This window comes from Amblyomma mixtum, chromosome 2, assembly GCF_055824585.1.
Source record: "Amblyomma mixtum isolate Tamu chromosome 2, ASM5582458v1, whole genome shotgun sequence".
NCBI lineage: Eukaryota > Metazoa > Arthropoda > Arachnida > Ixodida > Ixodidae > Amblyomma > Amblyomma mixtum.
This window is the reverse complement of record NC_143013.1, coordinates 242,456,814-242,477,676: the sequence shown is the minus strand read 5'-3', so window position 1 is coordinate 242,477,676 and position 20,863 is coordinate 242,456,814. Positions and strand designations below refer to the sequence as shown.

At 45.9% G+C, this 20,863-nt stretch overlaps 1 protein-coding gene and 5 non-coding genes across 6 annotated transcripts; 3 read left to right on the top strand and 3 right to left on the bottom strand.

The window, feature by feature from the left end:
- Nucleotides 1-325: 325 nt before the first annotated feature.
- Nucleotides 326-398, top strand: TRNAK-CUU (transfer RNA lysine (anticodon CUU)). The gene has a single exon. It is a non-coding gene; the product is annotated as a tRNA-Lys (tRNA).
- A 7,788-nt stretch (nt 399-8,186) lies between these two features.
- Nucleotides 8,187-8,277, bottom strand: TRNAY-GUA (transfer RNA tyrosine (anticodon GUA)). The gene is given in 2 exon segments: nt 8,187-8,222; nt 8,241-8,277. It is a non-coding gene; the product is annotated as a tRNA-Tyr (tRNA).
- A 1,039-nt stretch (nt 8,278-9,316) lies between these two features.
- TRNAY-GUA (transfer RNA tyrosine (anticodon GUA)) lies at nt 9,317-9,407 on the top strand. Its single transcript is given in 2 exon segments — nt 9,317-9,353; nt 9,372-9,407. It is a non-coding gene; the product is annotated as a tRNA-Tyr (tRNA).
- Nucleotides 9,408-13,708: 4,301 nt separating this feature from the next.
- On the top strand, nt 13,709-13,781 carry TRNAK-CUU (transfer RNA lysine (anticodon CUU)). Its single transcript has one exon. It is a non-coding gene; the product is annotated as a tRNA-Lys (tRNA).
- Nucleotides 13,782-14,823: 1,042 nt separating this feature from the next.
- Nucleotides 14,824-14,914, bottom strand: TRNAY-GUA (transfer RNA tyrosine (anticodon GUA)). Its single transcript is given in 2 exon segments — nt 14,824-14,859; nt 14,878-14,914. It is a non-coding gene; the product is annotated as a tRNA-Tyr (tRNA).
- A 3,502-nt stretch (nt 14,915-18,416) lies between these two features.
- On the bottom strand, nt 18,417-19,764 carry LOC149363211 (uncharacterized). The gene has a single exon (XM_089569903.1). The coding sequence runs from the start codon at nt 19,762-19,764 to the stop codon at nt 18,514-18,516; it is 1,251 nt and encodes a 416-aa protein (XP_089426029.1). The 3' UTR covers nt 18,417-18,513.
- Nucleotides 19,765-20,863: the final 1,099 nt, after the last annotated feature.

Sequence of the window (20,863 nt, the reverse complement as noted above, 5' to 3'; positions counted from 1 at the left end):
GACGTCTTACTGCATGCGAGCGCCAGGTCAGTTGCCTTATCGAGCCACCGAGAATACTTGTCATTATCCTTCGTTCTCTGCTGTTCCGTATCTGCCTCTCTGGTTTCCGTTGGCACAGCTCCAGGTGCTGCACACATTTGCTCGGCGAGGTTATAGCAGTAGCGCTGCTCCGTAGCGGCGCTAAGACATCGGCCAATGAACTCTGCCACACCTTGGCGAGACTCCGAAAGGGTTGCTGCTTGACCGCGCAGGCAATGGTTGCGTTAATACATGTTTCTCTGCCGCCTCGCCCGTCGCCCGGCTAGCTCAGTAATAAAAAAAAAAAGCCCGGCTAGCTCAGTCGGTAGAGCATGAGACTCTTAATCTCAGGGTCGTGGGTTCGAGCCCCACTTTGGGCGCTTTTTTTTTTAAATCTCATTCTTTGCGTTTTGCTTACTCATTTTAGAGGTCGTGTGAAATAAAGCTATTGGCCGTTGCTGCCAGCGCGGCTGCTAAGAATCACTGGCTCCGGACAGGCCGTCATTGCAAACTGAACCTAGCAACGTTTAACGCAAGAATCTTATCCAGTGAGGCTAGCTTAGCGGTGCTGTTGGAGGAATTAGCGGGTATTAAATGGGATGTCATAGGGCTTAGTGAGGTTAGGAGGACAGATGAGGCGTATACAGTACTAAAGGGGGGTGGTGGTGGATTAGCTATCGGGGATTAGCAAATAGACGAGAACTAGGTGTGGGATTCCTCATCAATCAGGATATAGCTAGTAAGAAAAAGAAGCTTTATAGTATTAATGAGAGGGTGACAGCTATCGTTATTAGGCTTAATAAGAGGTACAAGCTGAAGGCGGTGCAGGCGTACGCGCCTACATCAAGGCATGATGACCAAATTGTTGAAAGCTTCTATGAAGACGTGGAATCGGCAATGACCAAATTAATATCACAGTACACTGTACTGATGGGCGACTTCAGTACGAAGGTAGGTAAGAAGCAAGCTGGAGACCAGGCGGTAGGTGACTATGGGATAGGTTCTAGGAAATAGCAGGGGAGAGTTATTAGTAGAGTTCGCAGATAGAAATAATATATGATTCATGAATATCTTCTTCCGTAAACGAGAGAACAGGAAGTGGACGTGGAAGAGCCCCAATGGTGAGACTGAAAATGAAATAGACTTCATAGTCTATTTCAGTGCGCTCAGCCTGGCATCGTAGAGGATGTGGAGGTCCTCGGAAAGGTCCGCTGTAACGACCACAGAATGGTAAGGTCTCACATTAGCTTAGATTTAAAAAGGGAGCGCAGGAAATTAGTGAAGCGGAAGTCTATGAACGAGTTAGCATTAAGAGGGCAGGTAGAGCAATTCAGGATATTGCCGCAGGACAGATTTTCCGCTTTAACTGAAGATGGCGACCGTGATGTTGAAACAATGAACGATCGTCTCACAGCTATCATTACAGAGTGCTCCGTAGAAGTAGACGGTAGGATGGTTCGACAGGTAACCGGGAAGCTATCTCAGGAGACTAAAGATCTGATTAAGAAATGCCAAAGCATGAGGACGTCTAACTCCCCAGACAGAATAGAACTAGTAGAGCTGTCGAAATTAATAAATAAGGTCAAGGTAGCCGACATCAGGAAGTTTAACATGGAGAAAATCGAGCATGCTCTAAAGAGCGGAGTTAGCCTAAAAGGAGTGAAGAGAAAACTAGGCGTCGGTAAAAACCAGATGTATGCGATAACAGACAAAGATGGCAATGTCATAAGCAATATGAATGAGGTAGCTAAAGTAGCCGAAGGGTTTTACACAAATCTATACAGTAGCGGTTGTAATCAGAGTGTTACTGAGAGGGGCAGTAGAGCCCACCAATGGGAAATCCCACCAGTAATGAAGGAGGAAGTATAGAAAGCCTTAGGAGCAATTCAAAGGGTGAAAGCAGCTGGTGAGGATCAGACAACAACAGATTTGTTGAATCATGGAGGAGGGATTGTGCTCGAAAAACAAACCACCCTGTAGACGCAATGCCTTGTGACCTCGAGCGTACATAGAGCTTGGAAAAACGGTAACATTATCTTAATTCATAAGAAAGGAGTCGTAAATGACTTGGATAATTACAGACCGATCAGCCTATTGTCTGTTGCCGACAAGGTATTTACTAAGGTAATCGCTAAGGGGGTCAGGACAACCAGGACAGCCATTGTGATCTCGCACGATTGCATTTTTATTCAGTTACGACAATGAAACAAATGAATAGCAAAAGAGTACTAAAGACTCGTGAGAGAAGAAAGTTGGGCCAGTTGTTATATGTTCATGATTCACAGCAGGGTCTTCTTTTCTGCCTCCTTGCCTGTTGCCCGGCTAGCTCAGTCGGTAGAGCATGAGACTCTTAATCTCAGGGTCGTGGGTTCGAGCCCCATGGTTCGCTTCACTTTTTGCCATTTTTGTCAAAATATTTTTCTTCGTCTAAACCCATGTATGTCCAAGCCAGCTATTGTTTACAAATGTAAACTTTGCACCATAAGACTTTGCAGCCACGTTTTTAATTGTACCGAACGACGTCCAAGTTCTGTTACCTAAGATAGGACAACTTTCATTATTTTCATATTACTCGTGGGAAATTCTTAATCATACTGAAATGTTCACGGCTCTGAGCTTTACGTTGGGAGACACTGCAAGCTTAAATTTATTTTACAGTTCCCGAAGTTATGTTGTTGTTCTCTACAGCTAAGCGATCAATAACTGACCATAGCCTCAGTAGTAAAAGTCATGCACGTAGTACGAATTCATACTAATCACTCAGTGCCTGTTGTTTTTTTTTCTTACATTAAGACCCGCACATTCTGATCAAGCAAGGTTTGAAAACTTTTTCCCTTTAACAATAGTACCATACAAGTCAAGAATACAGCTGCAAGTACAGCTCAAAGCAGGCCTTCCCGGCAATGGCGTTGACCGAATGTCATGACGTCGAGGTTCCAATTTCGCGGAGGCATTTGCCAGTCACTTGCGAATCCACGTTAGGGCATTGTCTGTAATGTCACGAGAACAGGTCGACGCCGTTGGCTGGAAGGCCTGTTTTGAGGGGCAATAATTTGCCTCTGCTGGGGAATACGTAGCGGAGAGCGGATAATAAAAATAAAATAAACACGCTCAACGACTTGTACTTGGTAAATCCCTGCTCTTTGGCTTTCATTAATCCCAATGAATAGCAGGGATAGATTAAAATACCATAAATTGACGCAGGGAAAGATTCGGAGCCTTTCCAACCCATCGCAAATAATGACGGCAAAAAACAGTGACTTTTATGTCTAATTAGAGAAATTTTTGGTCTCTGAACATCACTGAATTCCAGTACGAAAAATTTTTGGAATCTAGATTCTTGGCACAGGTAAGGAAAGAACGTTAACCAATAGCGCGGCTAGTGTTTCTTGAGCAGTGGCGTTAAAGAAAAAAAAAAGATGGCAGGTTTAAACACGTCAGCTACAGCTTAACCGGAATTATTAGATCAAGCCTCATGCTTTCCCCGTCAACTCGATTTTGGAATGGTTATTCACACTCTGGGGTCCTATTACGACGAGAAAAACTGTCCTAGAACACAATAGGAGTTCTTCGAACAAAGGGCGCCCATCTCTTTTCAAAATATCATCATCATCATCATCAGCCTGACTACACCCACTGCAGGGCAAAGGCTTCTCCCATGTCTCTCCAATTAATCCTGTCCTTTGTCAGTTGCCGCCACTGTATCCCCGCAAACTTCTTAATCTCATCCGCCCACCTAACTTTCTGCCGTCCCCTGCTACGTTTGCTTTCTCTTGGAATCCACTCCGTTGCCCAGCGGTTATCTTGCCTTCGCATTACATGCCCTGCCCAAGCCCATTTCTTCCTCTTGATTTCAACTAAGATGTCATTACCTCGCTTTTGTTCCCTCACCCACTCCGCCCCCTTCCGATCTCTTAACGTTACACCTATCATTTTCCTCTCCATAGCTCGCTGCGTTGTTCTTAACTTAAGCTGAACCCTCTTTGTTAGCCTCCATGTTTCTGCCCCATAGGTGAGTACCGGTAGGATACAGCTGTTGTATACTTTTCTCTTCAGGGATATTGGTAAGCTACCATTCATGACCTGAGAGAAGCTGCCATATGCGCTCCACCCCATTCTTATTCTTCTAGTTATTTCCCTCTCATGATCCGGATCTGCGGTCACTACCTGCCCTAAGTAGACATATTCTCTTACTACTTCCAGCACCTCGCTACCAATTGCGAACTGGTGTTCCCTTGCTAGGCTGTTGAACATTACTTTGGTTTTCTGCATGTTAATTCTTAGCCCCACCGTTCTGCTCTGCCTGTCTAACTGATTGATCATGCTTTGCAGTTCTTGTCCTGAGTGGCTTAGCAAGGCAATGTCATCAGCGAATCACAAATTACTCAGGTATTCTCTATTAACTCTTATCCCCAACTCTTCCCATTTCAGGCCCCGGAATACCTCCTGTAAGCAGGCGGTGAATAGCATTGGCGAGATCGTGTCTCCCTGCCTGACATCTTTCCGTATTGGAATTTTATTGCTGACTTTATGGAGAACTATAGTAGCTGTGCAATCATTATAAATATCTTCCAATATTTTCACATAACACTCTTCTACACCCTGATTCCGCAATGCCTGCATGACAGCTGAGGTTTCCACTAGTCAAATGCTTTCTCGTAATCAATGAAGGCTATATATAGGGGCTGGTTATATTCTGCGCATTTCTCTATCACCTGATTGATAGTGTGAATGTGGTCTATTGTCGAGTATCCTTTACGAAAGCGTGCCTGATCATTCGGCTGACTAAAGTCCAAGGTTGTCCTGACTCTATTAGCGATTACCTTAGTAAATACCTTGTAGGCGACGGACAATAAGCTGATTGGTCTGTAATTCTTCAAGTCCTTGGGGTCTCCTTTCTTATGAATTAAGATAATGTTAGCGTTCTTCCAAGCTTCTGGTACTCTCGAGGTCACAAGGCATTGCGTATACAGGGTGCCTAGTTTTTGTAGCACAATCTCTCCTCCGTCCTTCAACAAATCAAAATATGCCGTTAGTCAATCAATCTATAAAATAAAAGTAAACAGAATTTAGTTAAAAAAAAATTATCCCAGGTCTTTCCCGCAGAAAAGTCCTGTTATTAAGCATGAAATGCTCTCAGCTCCCGCTCCCGGCAAATTCAGGCGAACATCATCCGGAATCCGTGGTGAACATTAGGTCGAACATGGGGCCCAACTTATCCAAAACACTCTGAACATTTTTTTTACGAATGCCGACCAGCAGAAAGAATCTCCAGCACAGCCAAGCGCAGTCAGATCAACTTTGTTCGTCGAAGTCTCAGACCACTCTGCCATCGCCACTTTTTTTTTTAACACAGCATTTATTAAAATTAAATAATGTTCTATGTACGTGCACCATTCACAAAGTGTTTAAAAGCAGTATTAAGCCTAGTTAAGAAAGACACGTCCAGGCAAGACAGCTGTCGAACTACTAACAACTGCCCTGTAATCTTTATGTATCCTGATCTTTATATACTCTGTAATCTTTATATAATCTGCATGTAATTCGCCCATCCCTCATGTAATGCCCCACAATCGGGGCCTTTGAGGTAATAAATAAATAAATAAATAAACTGCACTGCGGACAACTTAGGAAGTAGTATCAAGGCCACCTCAAAACAAGATACGTCCAGGCAGCAAAGCACTACAATGGAGCCTAGGCTGTGCATATCATCAAGACAGAGTGCCACTTCTGTTTGAAGCCTGTCTGGGCATATATTTCCCTGAAATGTTCAATCAGTCGATAAAAATGGGATGATAATGATACAGCATATTCACAATGACGGTCCAGTAAGAAAGAACATAGGGTTCATCAACAAATACCAGTGCTGTAAGGTATCTTAGAGCCTGAGCACTGAAATTAATGCGCTTTTTTCTATATCCACTGCAGGACATCCCAGACATTTTTGCGTGCTTACAATCGATGCAGCAATTCTCTATGGCAACTGAACGTCACAGAGGCGGCATTTTGCCCAAGGCACAAAAGTGCCTTTTCCCTCTTGTCATGTTTCAACAGGCAACGTCTCTGTGTGCAGCGTATAGAATAAAGTCTGTGTACATGACGAGAGAGACAATTTTACGCAATATTTTATGTCCGTCATGTACAATTAACCGTTTCGGCGGCACTGAAAACAAGAACTCAGGGGCAAAACGAAACTCTATGAAACGAACATCGAAGTAGACCTCATGGATTAACCCTTATAAACACGAACGACCACAAATATTAGAAGAGTTTCAAAGGTTCAAAGGTTCAAAGTTTATTTCCCATCTAACAATACAGATGGAGGAATCGTAGAAAAAAGCTGCCCTTGGGCAGGTTGACGAGTCTACGATCCTAATGATCAGCAGGGAGGCAGCATAAGTGTTTATACAATTTTAAACACAAGCACATAAGGAAACACCAAAGAATACCCGAAACAGCATTATGTATACGTAAGGAAACCTAAAGCACGTTATTCAAAAACAAATTATGAAGTTCTCGACGTGAACAGGAAAAAAAAAATCGAAATTAATGTTTATATACCTATTTAGAAGAGATGGAAGAGATGGAGAAGCAATAAGTAAAGCTAAAATAGTAATTAACTTAACTTGCATGAACGCACGAACTATCGTGTAAGAAGTATCTCGGAAAAACATGAAACGCGAAACAATACATGTCGCACATAAAGATGGGCTAAAGCAATGCCACCAACGCTGACAGGTAGGTAGGAACACGATATCATGTCTCGTAGGTACAAAAGACGAATCCTACTCAAAGAAACTAACATTCTCTGCAGCCGCTCCTAGCACAGGGAATAATGTTCATAACATTTTGTATTACTTTGGTCAAAAGCAGGTTACAGCTCATCGCTCTGCCGAATATCGAGAGACCGCTAGGGACAGAAATCTGGGCGTAACGCTGTAAGGTTGCCATGCGTTCTTTCCAGTAATGCGCACTCTGGTTGTAGCATTTTAATCGAACGTCATGGTACCTCGGTGGCTTACGCGTCCATGAAACACCAGCATATTTAGCAGATGTAATCCATCGCATACTAAACCACAGACCACAGTATTTAGAGCAATTTATCCTTGCACCCGAAACAGCCGAACTCCTCCGTTAAACGGACAACTTATTGTAAGCGCAGAAAAATGCGTGATCTTGAGCATAAGGTAATATTTTGAGCTCATTACCCAAAATACGAAAACCACGAACGGAACCTCAATTCAGAATACTGATACGCAGCGGCTCTAAGTACAAAGCGAAGAGCAGCGGAGACAACGGCCAACCTTGTTTCACCGAAGACAGAACGGGCACCGGTTGATGAAAGACAGCCATTAACGATCAAGCGTGTGGAGCAGTCAGTATAACAGAGACGTACTCCATTGGAAACAACTGAACCCACATTGACGTGCTCTGAAAGAGAGTAAAAAAATGAGTGGCACACTCGATCAAACGCCTTTGCAAGGTCGCAGAAACAATGAACAACTATACGCGCAACATAAAGTTAGGCCGTATTGGTGGGCCCTTCAAGCCACATGTCTGGTAATTTCAAATCAAAATGTACAGTACGTTGCAACTTTTGCGAGCACGTCATGGTCTACATTAGAACGCATGATAGGTCTGTAGTAATTAACTTTTGCGAGCACGTCGTGGTCTACATTAGAACGCATATGATAGGTCTGTAGTAATTAACTAATCGTAGTTTGTCATTATGATCACTTTTATAAATTAAGCTATGAGACTCTTCTTGAGAATTCGTTTTTAAACAGAAAGAATATTCAGGCATGCATCAGTGATCTTTCAGTTTTTATTACCGCGAATATCTTTCCATCGCCTTGTTCGGAGTGTGCGCATTCGTAGGGGAAACCATGTTGTTTTCTTCATCGGAATAAATCTGTTGTAAGCCTAGCGGTGCCGTGTGCCTCCTATTTATTGTCCTGCGTCTGTCTTAGCCGCTTCCACCTCCTGCGTACAATGAACCAACCCAGAAAATTACGCTTTTGTACGAGCAGTAGCTGAATGCGGGACTTTCAAGTTTCAGTGTGACAAAGTCAAGCACGCGGAGTGACTTAGCGACAGGTTGCTGGCGGTAATACATGAATTATAACTACACTGGGCGAGTATGCACTTAAAAAGTAAAGAAGAAGCACTCCGTCGAACCGGATTCGAACCAGCGACCCATGGATGTCCGTAGGACGAGAACTCTACAGTCCACCGCTCTACCAACTGAGCTATCGACGGGGACGGATGAAATTACGGTTTATTTTTCCTCAAGTGCGCCGTAGGCAGCCATTAATTCGGAAGTCAGCGTACCAGGGTATCCGTTTACTGTAGACAAGACAATGGCCTCTGGTGGCATGCGTTGAAATTTGCTCCCCTTGCTTTCTGCGCTGGGAGATTTTTTTTTGGTCGTTTTTCATTTGTCGTTCGGAACTTAAGGCACCTTAAGTGATTCTTTTTTGTCCATTTATTTTCTTGCATTGCCGCGATCGTCACTATCATTGCAATTATTCGTTTTTCAAGACCACATGAGAAATGCAAATGGAGATTTGTGGCTGGCCATTAGTGATAGCCTTATTAATTTTTAGAATTTCGAACCTGTCATAGCTCTGGCGCTGTGGCTGAAAAGATTTCTGGTCATCTCGCGCGCCCTTCTGAAATTGCTCGTCTTTTGCGCCCTCGTTGCACCGTCCCGCAGTGCACGTCACTCCATACCACACGTGTCATGTGACCTTCTCTCTCCTCCCGTCTACCGTCGATTAGCGAGCAGCGGCTTGCACCACAGCGCGGGTAGGATGGCTATGCTAATGGGCGGGACAGACAAGACCACGTGTTATGTGCGTCATGGAGTGACGTGTCATGGTGAGCGTTGTACAGCGCGCGCCAAAGACACGCGACTTTGCTGGGGGGGGGGTATCACGAATTTCAAATTCTAGACACTGAAACGGCTGTTACTAACGGTCAGCTAGCTAAAGATATCAGTTTGTATATCTTGCGGTTGTGTAAAAGACATGATTAAATGAATAAGGGCGATGGCGGAAATGCAAAGAGAATAAAGTAAGAAAGCAGGACCAACTAAAGCGGCTAAAAAAACTAACAATTAAGAGAAAGGTCACCGACGAAAGAACGTTCTTAGGGTAAAACACGGAGAGACTTAATTGCAGCTGAAGCCACCTGGGGCGATTGTCGTTTTCAGGGTAAACAGCCACGAACGCTGACTCCTGAATCAAGGGCTGCATACGGCGCTCTTTAGGAAACGAAAGCAGTTTCGTGTTCATCCCCGTCGATAGCTCAGTTGGTAGAGCGGTGGACTGTAGAGGTTTCGCACTATGGACATCCATAGGTCGCTGGTTCGAATCCGGCTCGACGGAGGTGAAATTTTCTTTTTGTAGCTTCAAGCGCATGTTTGTTCAGTGTAGTATCAATGCTAGATTATTACCACCACCAATTCTTATTAGTGTCTTCCCAATGCTCGTCTTAGTATATACGCTACGAAAAGTGAGGTCGTTTTTTATTCCCTAAAATTTTCGAGGCATTCTTGAGCAGTCTATCAATGCTAGGCAATCACCATCATCTCACTAAACATTTTGAACAGCCATGAAGAGCGCAGATAAAGCATGGGCTTCCGAACCCGTGAACGTTGCCGCAAAGGCATGCAGTGTAATGTTGTCAGTAAAGTAAAAAAACATGGCTTCCGCCGCGAGCATACTCAAGTGGCGCACTGCTGGTGAGGCTGTCTTGATGCTAACTCGTATCAACGTATATATATCGTTGCGTCCATTTGCGTCGAGCGGCTTTATGCATGGCTCTCAGGACAGATAGACATCGTTAGAAGCAAGGGTGAAGAGTGGGAGCTAGCGATTGACAGTTTGCTGAAGTGCAGCTAGAAGGATCCCGACGATCAAAGTTAAGCATGAGACAAAATCATCGCCGACTTTCTATAGCGCATGGAGCAAACTCCATCCTCTTACTGCAATACCTGCAGTACATCATAACCTGAAACTGACACGGTCGCCTTCTGCCCAGAGACAATCTTTTTCAGGTTAGTCTCGCTCATGAAGGACATGTATGCCGGGGAACGGAGCTCTCGGCAAAGTGCAATGCTTGACCGCGCGGTTAATCGGGGCCCTTAAGTGGATGCACTGACATGAGCGCGAATGCAGACTGGGAGGTTTACAGTGGTGACATCTTGGTGCCAACGCCGGGAGACCAGTATGGAATGCTTATGTTTCCTTCTCGGTCTTCTCTTTTCTCTCTTTTTCAGCGAAATATAATCGCAATGTGCGACACAACCTCTGAGACACAGGTTACACATAAGCACCGATAACAAGCAACTGTGTTGAGTCAAATCACTTTGTTAATGCGGTTCGAAAAATCCATCACTCGTAGGTTTGCGTGAATTCAACGAAGCATATCTTCACGAGATATATTCGTCCCAAGAAAAATAAAACAGTAAGTACATTCCAGTAGACTGACATTCGTCACTTGAACAATGGCTTGAAGAAAGGCGACACTTTAAACTACACATGCAATGGTGTGAGAAAGTCAATGCGAAAGCCAGACGAGAGATACAAAAAGACAAACAAGACATTCACCAGCCACAGACATTCAAAGTCTTATGGATCTTCTTGTGTCTCTCGTCTGGTTCAGGCGCTAACCTCACATCATGTAGCCGACTAGCCCGGCAGCATGCACTAATGAACTCAAAGTATACTTTTGTTCGGGCTAGATGGTTCATAACAACGTTAGTTAAACACGGCGCAGGACTCAGAATGCGCATAAAACGACCGGAAGTCTGACTCATGAGCAATCTGAGTTCAAACTGTATACTGTTACATCATGTTCAGAATTTATTTATTTATTTATTTGGGAATACTGCAGAGTCGCCTGACTCCAAGCAGGAGTGGACAAAAACAAACAAATACAAGAATCAAGAATACAAGAATACAAGAATACATGAATACAAGAAACAATACAAGAATACAAGTACAACTTCACCCCAGCACTTCCATGTTTGTAACGAACTCTTGCGCACTGGGACTGTCGACAATATTCCTAGGTAATTTATTCCAAGCGCGTATGGTTCTCGGAAAAAATTAATACTTAAAGGTATCGTTAGGGGGCTATATTCACGAATCATTTTCCCGTTATCAAAACGCGAGTTTGTGCGTAGTGTGTGAGGGGTAATGAAATTATGATGGTTGATGTCTATTATATTGTTATATATTAAATACAAGTATTTTAATCTGCATTCGGAACGCCTCGCTCGTAGTGTGTCGAGACCAAGATAATCAATCATTTCTGTCACGATGTCAGTGCGTTTATATTTATTGCAAATTAATCTGGCCGCGGTTCTTTGAACCCTTTCTAATTTGGAAATGGCCGTCCGCGGTGGCTTAGTGGCTATGGTGCTCGGCTGCTGGCTCGAAAGACGTGGGTTAGATCCCGGCCGCGGCGGCTGAATTTCTTTGGAGGAGAAATTCGAGGCCCGTGTACTGTGCGATGTCAGTGCACGTTAAAGAACCCCAGGTTGTCGAAATTTCCGGAGCCCTCCACTACGGCGTCTCTCATAGCCTTAGTCGCTTTGGGACGTTAAACCCCATAAACCAAACCAAACCTAATTTGGAAATATTTTTCTTTGTATAAGGGTCCGATAGACACGAGGCATACTCCAGACATGGCCGGACCAACGCTTTATAGGCTGCTAGTTTCACGTGTATGGGGGCTTTTGAAAGCTTGCGTCTATTAAACCAGAGAGATTTAAAGGCTTTGGAGCAGACTGTATCAATATGAAAATCCCAACTCAGATTGTGTGTAATAGTAACTCCGAGGTATTTAACAGACGGCGATTCCTTAAGTGCAGTACATTCAACGGGTTTGTAGCGCGCCACAGGTATCGTTACATCGAGCCTCATACTTTTTCTTCTAAAATCGATTTTCGAAGAAGTATCCATACCCTGTGTGGATACATCTTCAGTGAGCTAGTGTACGCAGCGACTCTGCGGTTAACGATTGCGCATGCGCAGACCGCTACGCATTTCGCCGCGTTTTGCGGACGTACGCACGCTACGGAATGCGCTGACAAGATGGCTGCGCCTTCCTCGCCCGCTTCAGAATAAATACATGTGGCCGCTGCATTTTTCAACTTGTTAGCTCTCTCTAAAGGGAAGTGGTTCATTTTTATTTCGCTCAATTTCGCCCACGCGGAGAGGTATAAGCGATAACTAGCCCCTGTTTTCAGATAATTCGGCGATTCTCAAGCTCTGAGGCCTAACTGTGTGGAGCGTGTTTTCCTCGTAGCAAAGACACTTGGCGAGACAGTTATCTAGGTTTTAGCCAGCTGTTACATTTTCTTCTGTATGCATAGTTTTTCACTTTGAAACAAAAAGAGGCTCGTAATGCGCTTACCCTTGTTATCGATAATTACGGATAAAAATTTCTTCAAAACAGCGTTGATGTCCTTTGACGTCTTGTCACTGTATGGCGTCATTATTTACACATGCGCCTGAGGGACGCTGTGGCATGGCAGACTAAACGCAACACAGTGATCAGCGATGCGTACGCACGCTTACTCTGTACACCCAACTAAACTTAAGTCCTTAATTCAAACCTATTTCAAGATCTTGGGGAATATTCATCTAGATACATTGCACGCGACGCTTCCAGTACGCCGCGAAAAACTGTCATGAAAAAGCGCCATAAGTGAGGCCGTAAAAAAAACCCATACATGAAGACGTCGGCTTAGCGGCCGAAGGCTGTTCGAACACAGACAGACATGCAAACAGATCTTGAGTAAGCTGGTTCTACCAAACATAAAAAAATCAGGAGCCCCTGCCTCAGGCCGGCGGACGTTTCTCACCGCCGCCAAAAAGGTGCGCCCACTCTTATGGGCGTCTGGACTGTGCGCTGCATCTGGCGCACACTACAAAACGCTCACTTCCCGACATGGATGCCCTTTGCGGCTCGAGCCACATCGCGAATGTACTGCTCGGACAGTAGTCGAATGCGGGATTTTCATTTACGATAGGGCACGAAGCCAGCGGTGCCGTTTTTAAACCACTAGGGCATCTCTCCGGCATAGCTATTACAGCAAAGACATCCGAAGGCGTGTTGTACCAACGCTGATGTCAAAGAGTCGGTTGTTTATGTTGCTCAACCCTTGTATATCAGGAAGCTGCGTGATTCGTTGTGATTATTTATTTCTTAATCCATTCCGAAAAAAAAAACGATAATTAATCCACGAAATGCAAGCGGATATGGACACAGTTCGCCTGACATGCACGTTCTGTGGCGCTACGTTGGGCACGGCTACGCTGCTCTGTGTGTCGAGAGAAACCTGAGCGACCAGTCGGTCGCCTTAACCTTACCGAAGCGTGCAACGTCGACGAGGCTGCACGCGATAGTATACAGTCAGCCACCTTGCTGGGCTTTCTAGAAGTCTTGTTTTTGCTTTCTACTTGGCTGATCAGTATCTCCGCTTCCCGTAGCAGTTGGCAGAGCTCCAAGTTCTGAACGCGCGTGTCCTGAGAGGTAAATGCTCGGGAGCCGTTTGCCCTACAATGAATAGAAGGCCATAACAATCACCACCTGATCGTCGAGGGAAATGTGCACTAGTACGTCCTACTCCCTGCTGTCACGTCGCCCGGCTAGCTCATAATAAAGAAAAAAAAAAGCCCGGCTAGCTCAGTCGGTAGAGCATGAGACTCTTAATCTCAGGGTCGTGGGTTCGAGTCCCACGTTGGGCGTTTCTTTTTTTTCCCCTCTAAATAATGATATTCTACTTTCTTTTTAACCTGTAATATTTTTCCTGCAATGCGCCTCGTAGCTCCTTTGATACGGAGTGCAAACATGTAAGTTGTAAACTTTTATTTCTGCTCGCTGGAAAACATGAATTGCTGATATACTCGGTGATGCGGCCTTTTCGAACATATTTATCAAAACAGTGCCCAAGTATAAGCTCTCAGATATGCATTTGATCGTAATAAGCTGCATTAATAGATGATGGAACATATTTTAGTTTCGCTTTTATTTACTTCGTTGGTCTGCGCATTTGTGCTCAGTCTTATCGTCCTAAGACATTCAGAAATTTAGAAAATTTGTTAAAGAAAATGTTCATTATATTGCAATCACCGTTTTCTTAATATATTTCGTACTTTTCGGCATTTCTACAATGAAGGGACCTTAAGCGAATAAATACTGGATGTTCATATCTTTTTTACGACACTTCCAGTACCGGCGCTTGCCGGGTTGAAACTGCTTAAAGGGGCCCTGCAACTTAATCTGAGTGCATTATTTGCTTCCTTGTTATAACTGTTGAGTTATGTCGACGCTATTACCACCGGTCATAACACGCGTATTTCTGTATTTAATATTTAATTTGCTCGAGAACCAAAATCATGGCACTGACGGTGTCGGCACACAGCGGTAGTCTTCTGCAGCGGATGACTTCAGCTGGCGGGCGATTATGATTGGATGAACAACTAATAACAAGCTAATTGTGTTCGTTAGCAAAAATATGTTATGTTGTGTTGTGTCTTTTTATACTAAATTGAAAAAAAAAACCACCATCTTTTCTTACGCAAAACCATTTCAAAGCTTGTTAAAAAAAAGCCCCAGCAGAGGCGCTGGCTATTACTTTGCGTCAAAGAACTTCGCGACCTCCTGAGTGTATTGTTACCCTCTACACATATGTTGAACTTGCTTCTGATTGCTTACAGTAATAATCTAGCAGATTGACGACACTGGGCGAGTATGCACGTACTAAAAAGTAAAAAAAAAAACAAACACTCCGTCGAGCCGGATTCGAACCAGCGACCTATGGATGTCCGTAGCAGGAGACCTCTACAGTCCACCGCTCTACCAACTGAGCTATCGACTTTTTTTTTTTTTTTTCTTTATTTCCTGGCTTTGGAAAACAACACTTCACAAAAAAAAAGGAACAGACAAATCACAAAAGCAATAGTACAGGACAATGAACACATTGAAAGACATACTCAGCCAGCGTCAGGCTGGCTTCGTCACATTAAAACTCCCGCAAAGACAACAAAGGCTCTACCCTTGAGAGCCAGTCGGGAGGTTCCGCAACCGCTTTTTGTATAGCGACAAACCAGTCCATACACTCTCGGAAATAAATTCGGGCAGGGCGCGCTTCCCTGTCACAGTGATAGCCTGCCATTCTGGAGCGCCATATACAGTGGAGACCCAGGAGCATAATTAAATCAAATGGAACCCCGTCGTCATTATCAATGCTTAAATATCGAATGCCATGCGAATCTAGGGGGAAATCTTTCTTCATAGTCCGTTGCAAAACATCCCAAAAATAAACCCCTTCCCAACAATGTAAAAAAACATGGTCTATTGTTTCCGGCTGCTTACAGATTAAACAATGCGAACCCCAAGGTAAAAATAAATCCTTTCCCTCGAAAAATTTCTTTACTGACAACGTTCCGGTGTGTAATTTAAAGAAAAAGGTCTTAGCGCCTGGTGGCACCTGCATTTTCTTTACTCTCTTTAAGACGTCCGAGCCTGGGCCTCCACTGTATAAGGCTCTATACAAAGGTTGTGGCAAAACAGTGTCACATAAATCTTGGTACAGCTTTTTCCGTTTTACACTACACAGATATTCATTAGAAAAACGCACTGAAAGAAATCTAACACTTGCGACGACCTCTCTGTAATAGCCGAATATACCACACGTAACTTCTTCGGTGGAGACAACAAACTCCGGCAGTAGGCGCCGCAGCCTAACTTGGCAGACAGTGCGCAAGAAAGGGTCGGAAACGTCGCGAAAAAACAAAAACCGATTGACCACTTGCCGCAAAAAGAGGTGTCCAAGTCCCAAGCCACCGTCTTTCACCCGACGGAATAAGTTTGTTCTGCTGCAGCGTTCCCATTCTGCAGCCCAAACAAAGACGGCGAAAATCCTGTGGAGCTTCTGTATGTTTACACGCGAACAATGCAAAACTTGCATAACAAACCAAAGTTTACTAATAAAAAAAAGGTTACATACAGTAGCCCTGGCGAAAATCGATAAGTTGGCACCTTTCCACTTCTCCGCTTTCTCCCTTAGCGCTTTCGTCTGCTCTTGCCAATATTGCTCGCTTTGGCGGTAACCATCAAGCTCGACACCTAAGTACTTGGTTGGGGTTTTCGCCCACGTCACATTTGCAAAGTGGTCAGGCTGCGATGGCCACCGTCCATGCCAGAACCCAAGGCACTTGGCCCAGTTCACCCCGCTTCCGGTAACCTGAGAGAACTCACGGACACATTTGACCGCCTCGGTTATACTCTCATGGTCAACCGTACAAAGTGCAACATCGTCCGCGTACGCCAGCAGCTTCACCTCGGCTGCTTGTAACTTAAACCCTTTTACGTTATCATTGTTCAATATTTTAATACACAATGTCTCAATATATATACAAAACAAAAGAGGGCTGAGAGGGCAGCCCTGTCGCACCGAACGCTGCACGCTAATGGGGGCCCCCAGACTCTTATTTACGATCAATCTCGTCGTGCAGTTTCGGTACGCCAGGGCCACGCCCTTGCGGATAACTGACCCAACATTCGCATGGTCCAAAATAGAAAACAAAATTTCGTGATCGACGCAGTCAAAAGCTTTCTCGAGGTCGACCTGGAGAATGGCCACCCGACCATTCGAGTCATCACAACACTCAAGCACACTTCGCATCTTATGAATATTGGACATTATTGACCTCCCTTTTATCCCACACGTCTGGTGTGGCCCAACTATATCCTTAATCACCGTCTGCAATCTCCGAGCCAAAACCTTCATAAAAATTTTGTATTCAACGTTTGTAAGTGCTATGGGTCTGTAAGCTGTAACCAGTCGTAATTTATCTATTTGATCCGTTTTAGGAATAAGCACCGTGTGGGATGACCCATATGACGGAGGGAGTGCATTTACTGTGTAGGCAGCGTTAAAGATAACGTTCAGGATAGGGGCAATTTCGTGCTTGAAATCTTTGTAAAAACGCGCGCTGAGCCCATCTGGTCCCGGCGATTTACCGGGGTTTAAACTGGCGATTGCATGCTCCACTTCTGTTTCAGTGATAGCCACTTCTAATCTCTCTTTTACGTCATCACCAAGACGCGGCATCGCCGCCAGAAACTGATCTTTAAATGTGATAGTGTCTACCGTGTGGGATGCGAAGAGCGCTTGGTAATGCTCGTTGAAAGCTGCTTTTATGTGGTCGTTGTCCGCCGACAAGACACCGCCCCATTCTATTTTGTCGATGTGGTTCCTTTCAGCGTTTGCTTTTTCCAACCCCAGCGCTCGTTTTGATGGCGCCTCCCCTGCAGCTATGTCTTCTGCCCTTGCCCTCACTAACGCTCCCCGATACCGTTCTTCTTCCATCAATTCTAGTTTTTGCTTTGTATTCCTTACATCTTCAGTCCATTTCCCCGGCGCTAGAGATTCCTGTTGAAGCAGCCCATGGAGCAGCTTCTTTAACTCTGTCTCTTTCTGTTTTTCTTGAAACCGTATACAAGAAGCCCTCTCTATTGCTTTAATTTTTATAGTTTCTTTACACAGCTCCCACTGTTGCCATATGTGCATATTTTTACCGGGGCCTATTTTTGCAATTTCATCTTTTACTATGCTGGTATACAGTTCGTCCTGCAAGAGTTTATTATTTAATTTCCACATTTCCCACGAAAAAGAATTCCCTCTCTTTACCATCCCAAAACAACATTTAACTAAACAATGGTCTGAAAAAGATACTGGCACAACATCGTAACTATGACATTCAGGTAAGACATCGACGGATGCATAAATGCGGTCCAGCCGTGCATGGCTTGAACCCTGGAAGTGTGTGAGCTTTACTGCACGCGTTCCCTCAAGACACTCTGCTACATCTTCCATGTTCCAGTTCTCAACCATTCGCGATAACACTTGTGTGCTTGCATCTCTAAACGGTCGAGGGCTTGTCTTATCTCGCGCACTAAGAACACAGTTAAAATCGCCTAGGACGATCAGCTGTCTGTCACAACGAAGGCGTTCTTCGATGCTGTAAAAAAACTGCGCCCTTTCTTCTGCTTCATTTGGCGCGTACACACAAATAATCCGCCACTCGACGTTATTCAATCGAAAGTCAAGGAAGACACACCGGCCCGACACACAAGAGAAATGAGCTTGCACTTCTAGCCCCGGCAACTTCTTTAGAAAGAGAACACAACCAGCCGATGTGCCTACAGCGTGGCTAACGACAGCAAAAAACGAGGACGTGAAACGTTGCACCATTCTCCCGGTCTCTTCTTCGCCGTCGACTTTCGTCTCCTGCACGGCCAGTACATCTATGCCGTGCTCCGTTAAAAGCCGAAAAAGCTGGCCCTGCTTTCTTTTTCCTGCCAGACCTCTAACATTTAGGGAGGCGACTTTCAGCGGAGATGCAGGAGCCATTTTTACATAAGAAGAAGAGACCGAAAGCATGGTGCTTACCTCTCGCGTCCAGCACATGGCTAGACGCCACCGCCGCCATCGCCGCCGGCGTCATCCTGAGCGTGCACCTGGCCCAGCTCGGGAGGCGCCTTGTCGCCGGCGCGCTTCTCGCTCGCAAGGTTAGGGCGCGGCCGAAAACTGGCCCGCCTTGCTTGAGGCGTCTTTGCTGGTGGTTCCTCTACGCTGGGCGCCGCCTCCTTGTCGCCGTCGGGGCTGGTGTCTCCATGGGGACGCTTCCCAGGCGTAGCCACAGTGGTCGCACGGCCACCGGTGTTCTGCCGATGACCCTCAGTAGGCTCCTTCGCTACAAAGTCCATGGGCACTGGTAGGCTTTTTGCATCCCCCGAAGTCGCCTCCTTTGACTGAGGCGAGTCTCCCGTTGGTGGCTGGAGTCCTGGTGCACTGGCAAGGGGGGCGTCGCCGCTTGAAGTCGCCGACGTGTCCAGCGACACAGGGAGGTTGCCCAACTCGTCGGTACCCCTCGCTGCGTCCTCAGCCTCCGCGACATCCATCAGCTCCGCGCTGTCTCCTTTACCTCCGAGCCCGGTCGCAGACGCGTAGGTACGGACGCAGTCCTCGTCCGCGTGTCCGTAGCGCCTGCACTTGGAGCACCTGGGAACCTTGCAGTCGCGACGAACGTGACCCGCGCCGTGGCAACGCAGGCACTGCATCGGCCGCCCGGGCACCACCACGAGAGCTAACTCGCCGGCGACTCGAACCTGGTGGGGCAGGTCGTCCACCTTCATACCTGGCTTCAACTTGAGCAGCACTGTTCTCGTGGTGGATCCCTTCTCTTTCATTCCTTGAACGCGCCAACGCTCCCGCGTCACCTCGGTCACGTTTCCGAACGCCGCGAAAGCAGTCCGGATGTCGTCATCGGCGACGCCGTGCAGCATCCAATGCAGGCGCAGCTTTACCTGCTGATCCTCCGGGTCGAAAACAATGCACCGGCGTCCCTTTACCTCAAGCTCCTTCAAGGCGGCTAATTTCTTCGCGGCTTCTGGGCTGCTGAAGGTTACCGCCCACACGTGGTTTACCTGGTACGCCCCCAACGCCACGACGTCGGGGAGCGCACCAGTGTTGGCGAGGGCGTCCCTGAAGTCTTCGACCCTGTAAGGTCTCACACGCACATCTCCGTGCAAAAAAACTGTGTTTAGAACAACACGTCCGGTGGGCAGGGTCGGCAAAAAGATCTCATACTCCTTGTCTTCGGCGCTGAACCTGTTTCCGCGGCCATCGACGGCCGCCGTCGCCGCTCCGTGGGAGCTCATGATCCTGCGTCCGTACACGCCAGTGGCCGGAAGTAGAATGCTGAGCTATCGACGGGGATGGTGGCGAAACCGGTTTCTTTTCCTCAAGTGCGCTGTGTGCTGTCCTTTGTTTAGAAGTAGCCGTGCTCGACTAACCACTTGGCCTTGCCAGGACAATGGCCTCGGCAACTTGTGCTGCAGCTTACACTCCTTACGTTCTACACTGGGGAGGCTTCTTTCTTTTTCGTGTATCTTTGACTTGTGAGGCTCTTTATTCGCTTTAGTTTCTCCTATTTTGTTATTTTATTTTCTATCCGCGATCGTCTCTACTCAATTATGCGTTTTGCACGAGTGCATGGGAAATAAAATGAGGATTTGTAGCTGGCCATTAGTAATATCCGTATCAGTATCTATAGTTTCAAATTCGCGAATACCCCCGGCTCTGTAGTCGCACCTCTTTAGCGCGCGCGTTGCAGCGCCCACCAGTACACGACACTCCATGGCGTTCATGTCATGTGGTCTTGTCTGTCCCGCCCACGGTACGCTTTCTACCCTATCGCGATACGGCGCCCGCTGCTACTCAATGCTCCAAAGCAGACGAGAGCGCTGGTCACATGACTGGTCACATGACAGATGACATATACTGGAGGGCGGTGCAGCGTGCACGACAAAGACGCGAAATTTGGATAAGTGCGTGCGAGGTGAACAGAATTTGTTAAGGGACACTGCCAGGGTTATACGCACGTTCTAGATTCTAAAAGCTGACAGAACTATTACTAACTGCCAGCTACAAATCAGTATTTGCAATTAAACGCAGCAGTTTAATAATTGAGAAAGCGACCTACCAAATTTATTTAACCAGCCTGCTAGTTAACATGATTGATATGGTTTCTGTTCTCCACCAGCACTATTATCGAGACGCGAAAGTCTTCTGTATGCCTAAAAAAGCGTATTTTTAAAAATTAGTGGCGAGCTTACTTGAAACATCCGGTAAACGTAACAGTCCCTGGAATCGATGAAAGAATCTTTCTGCTGCTCGCCTCCTATCCGCCACTGAGCGAAGTAGTGCCTTAGATATTCGGGCAGCCTTTTTGACAAACGGGACGTGTTTGGTTTTAGG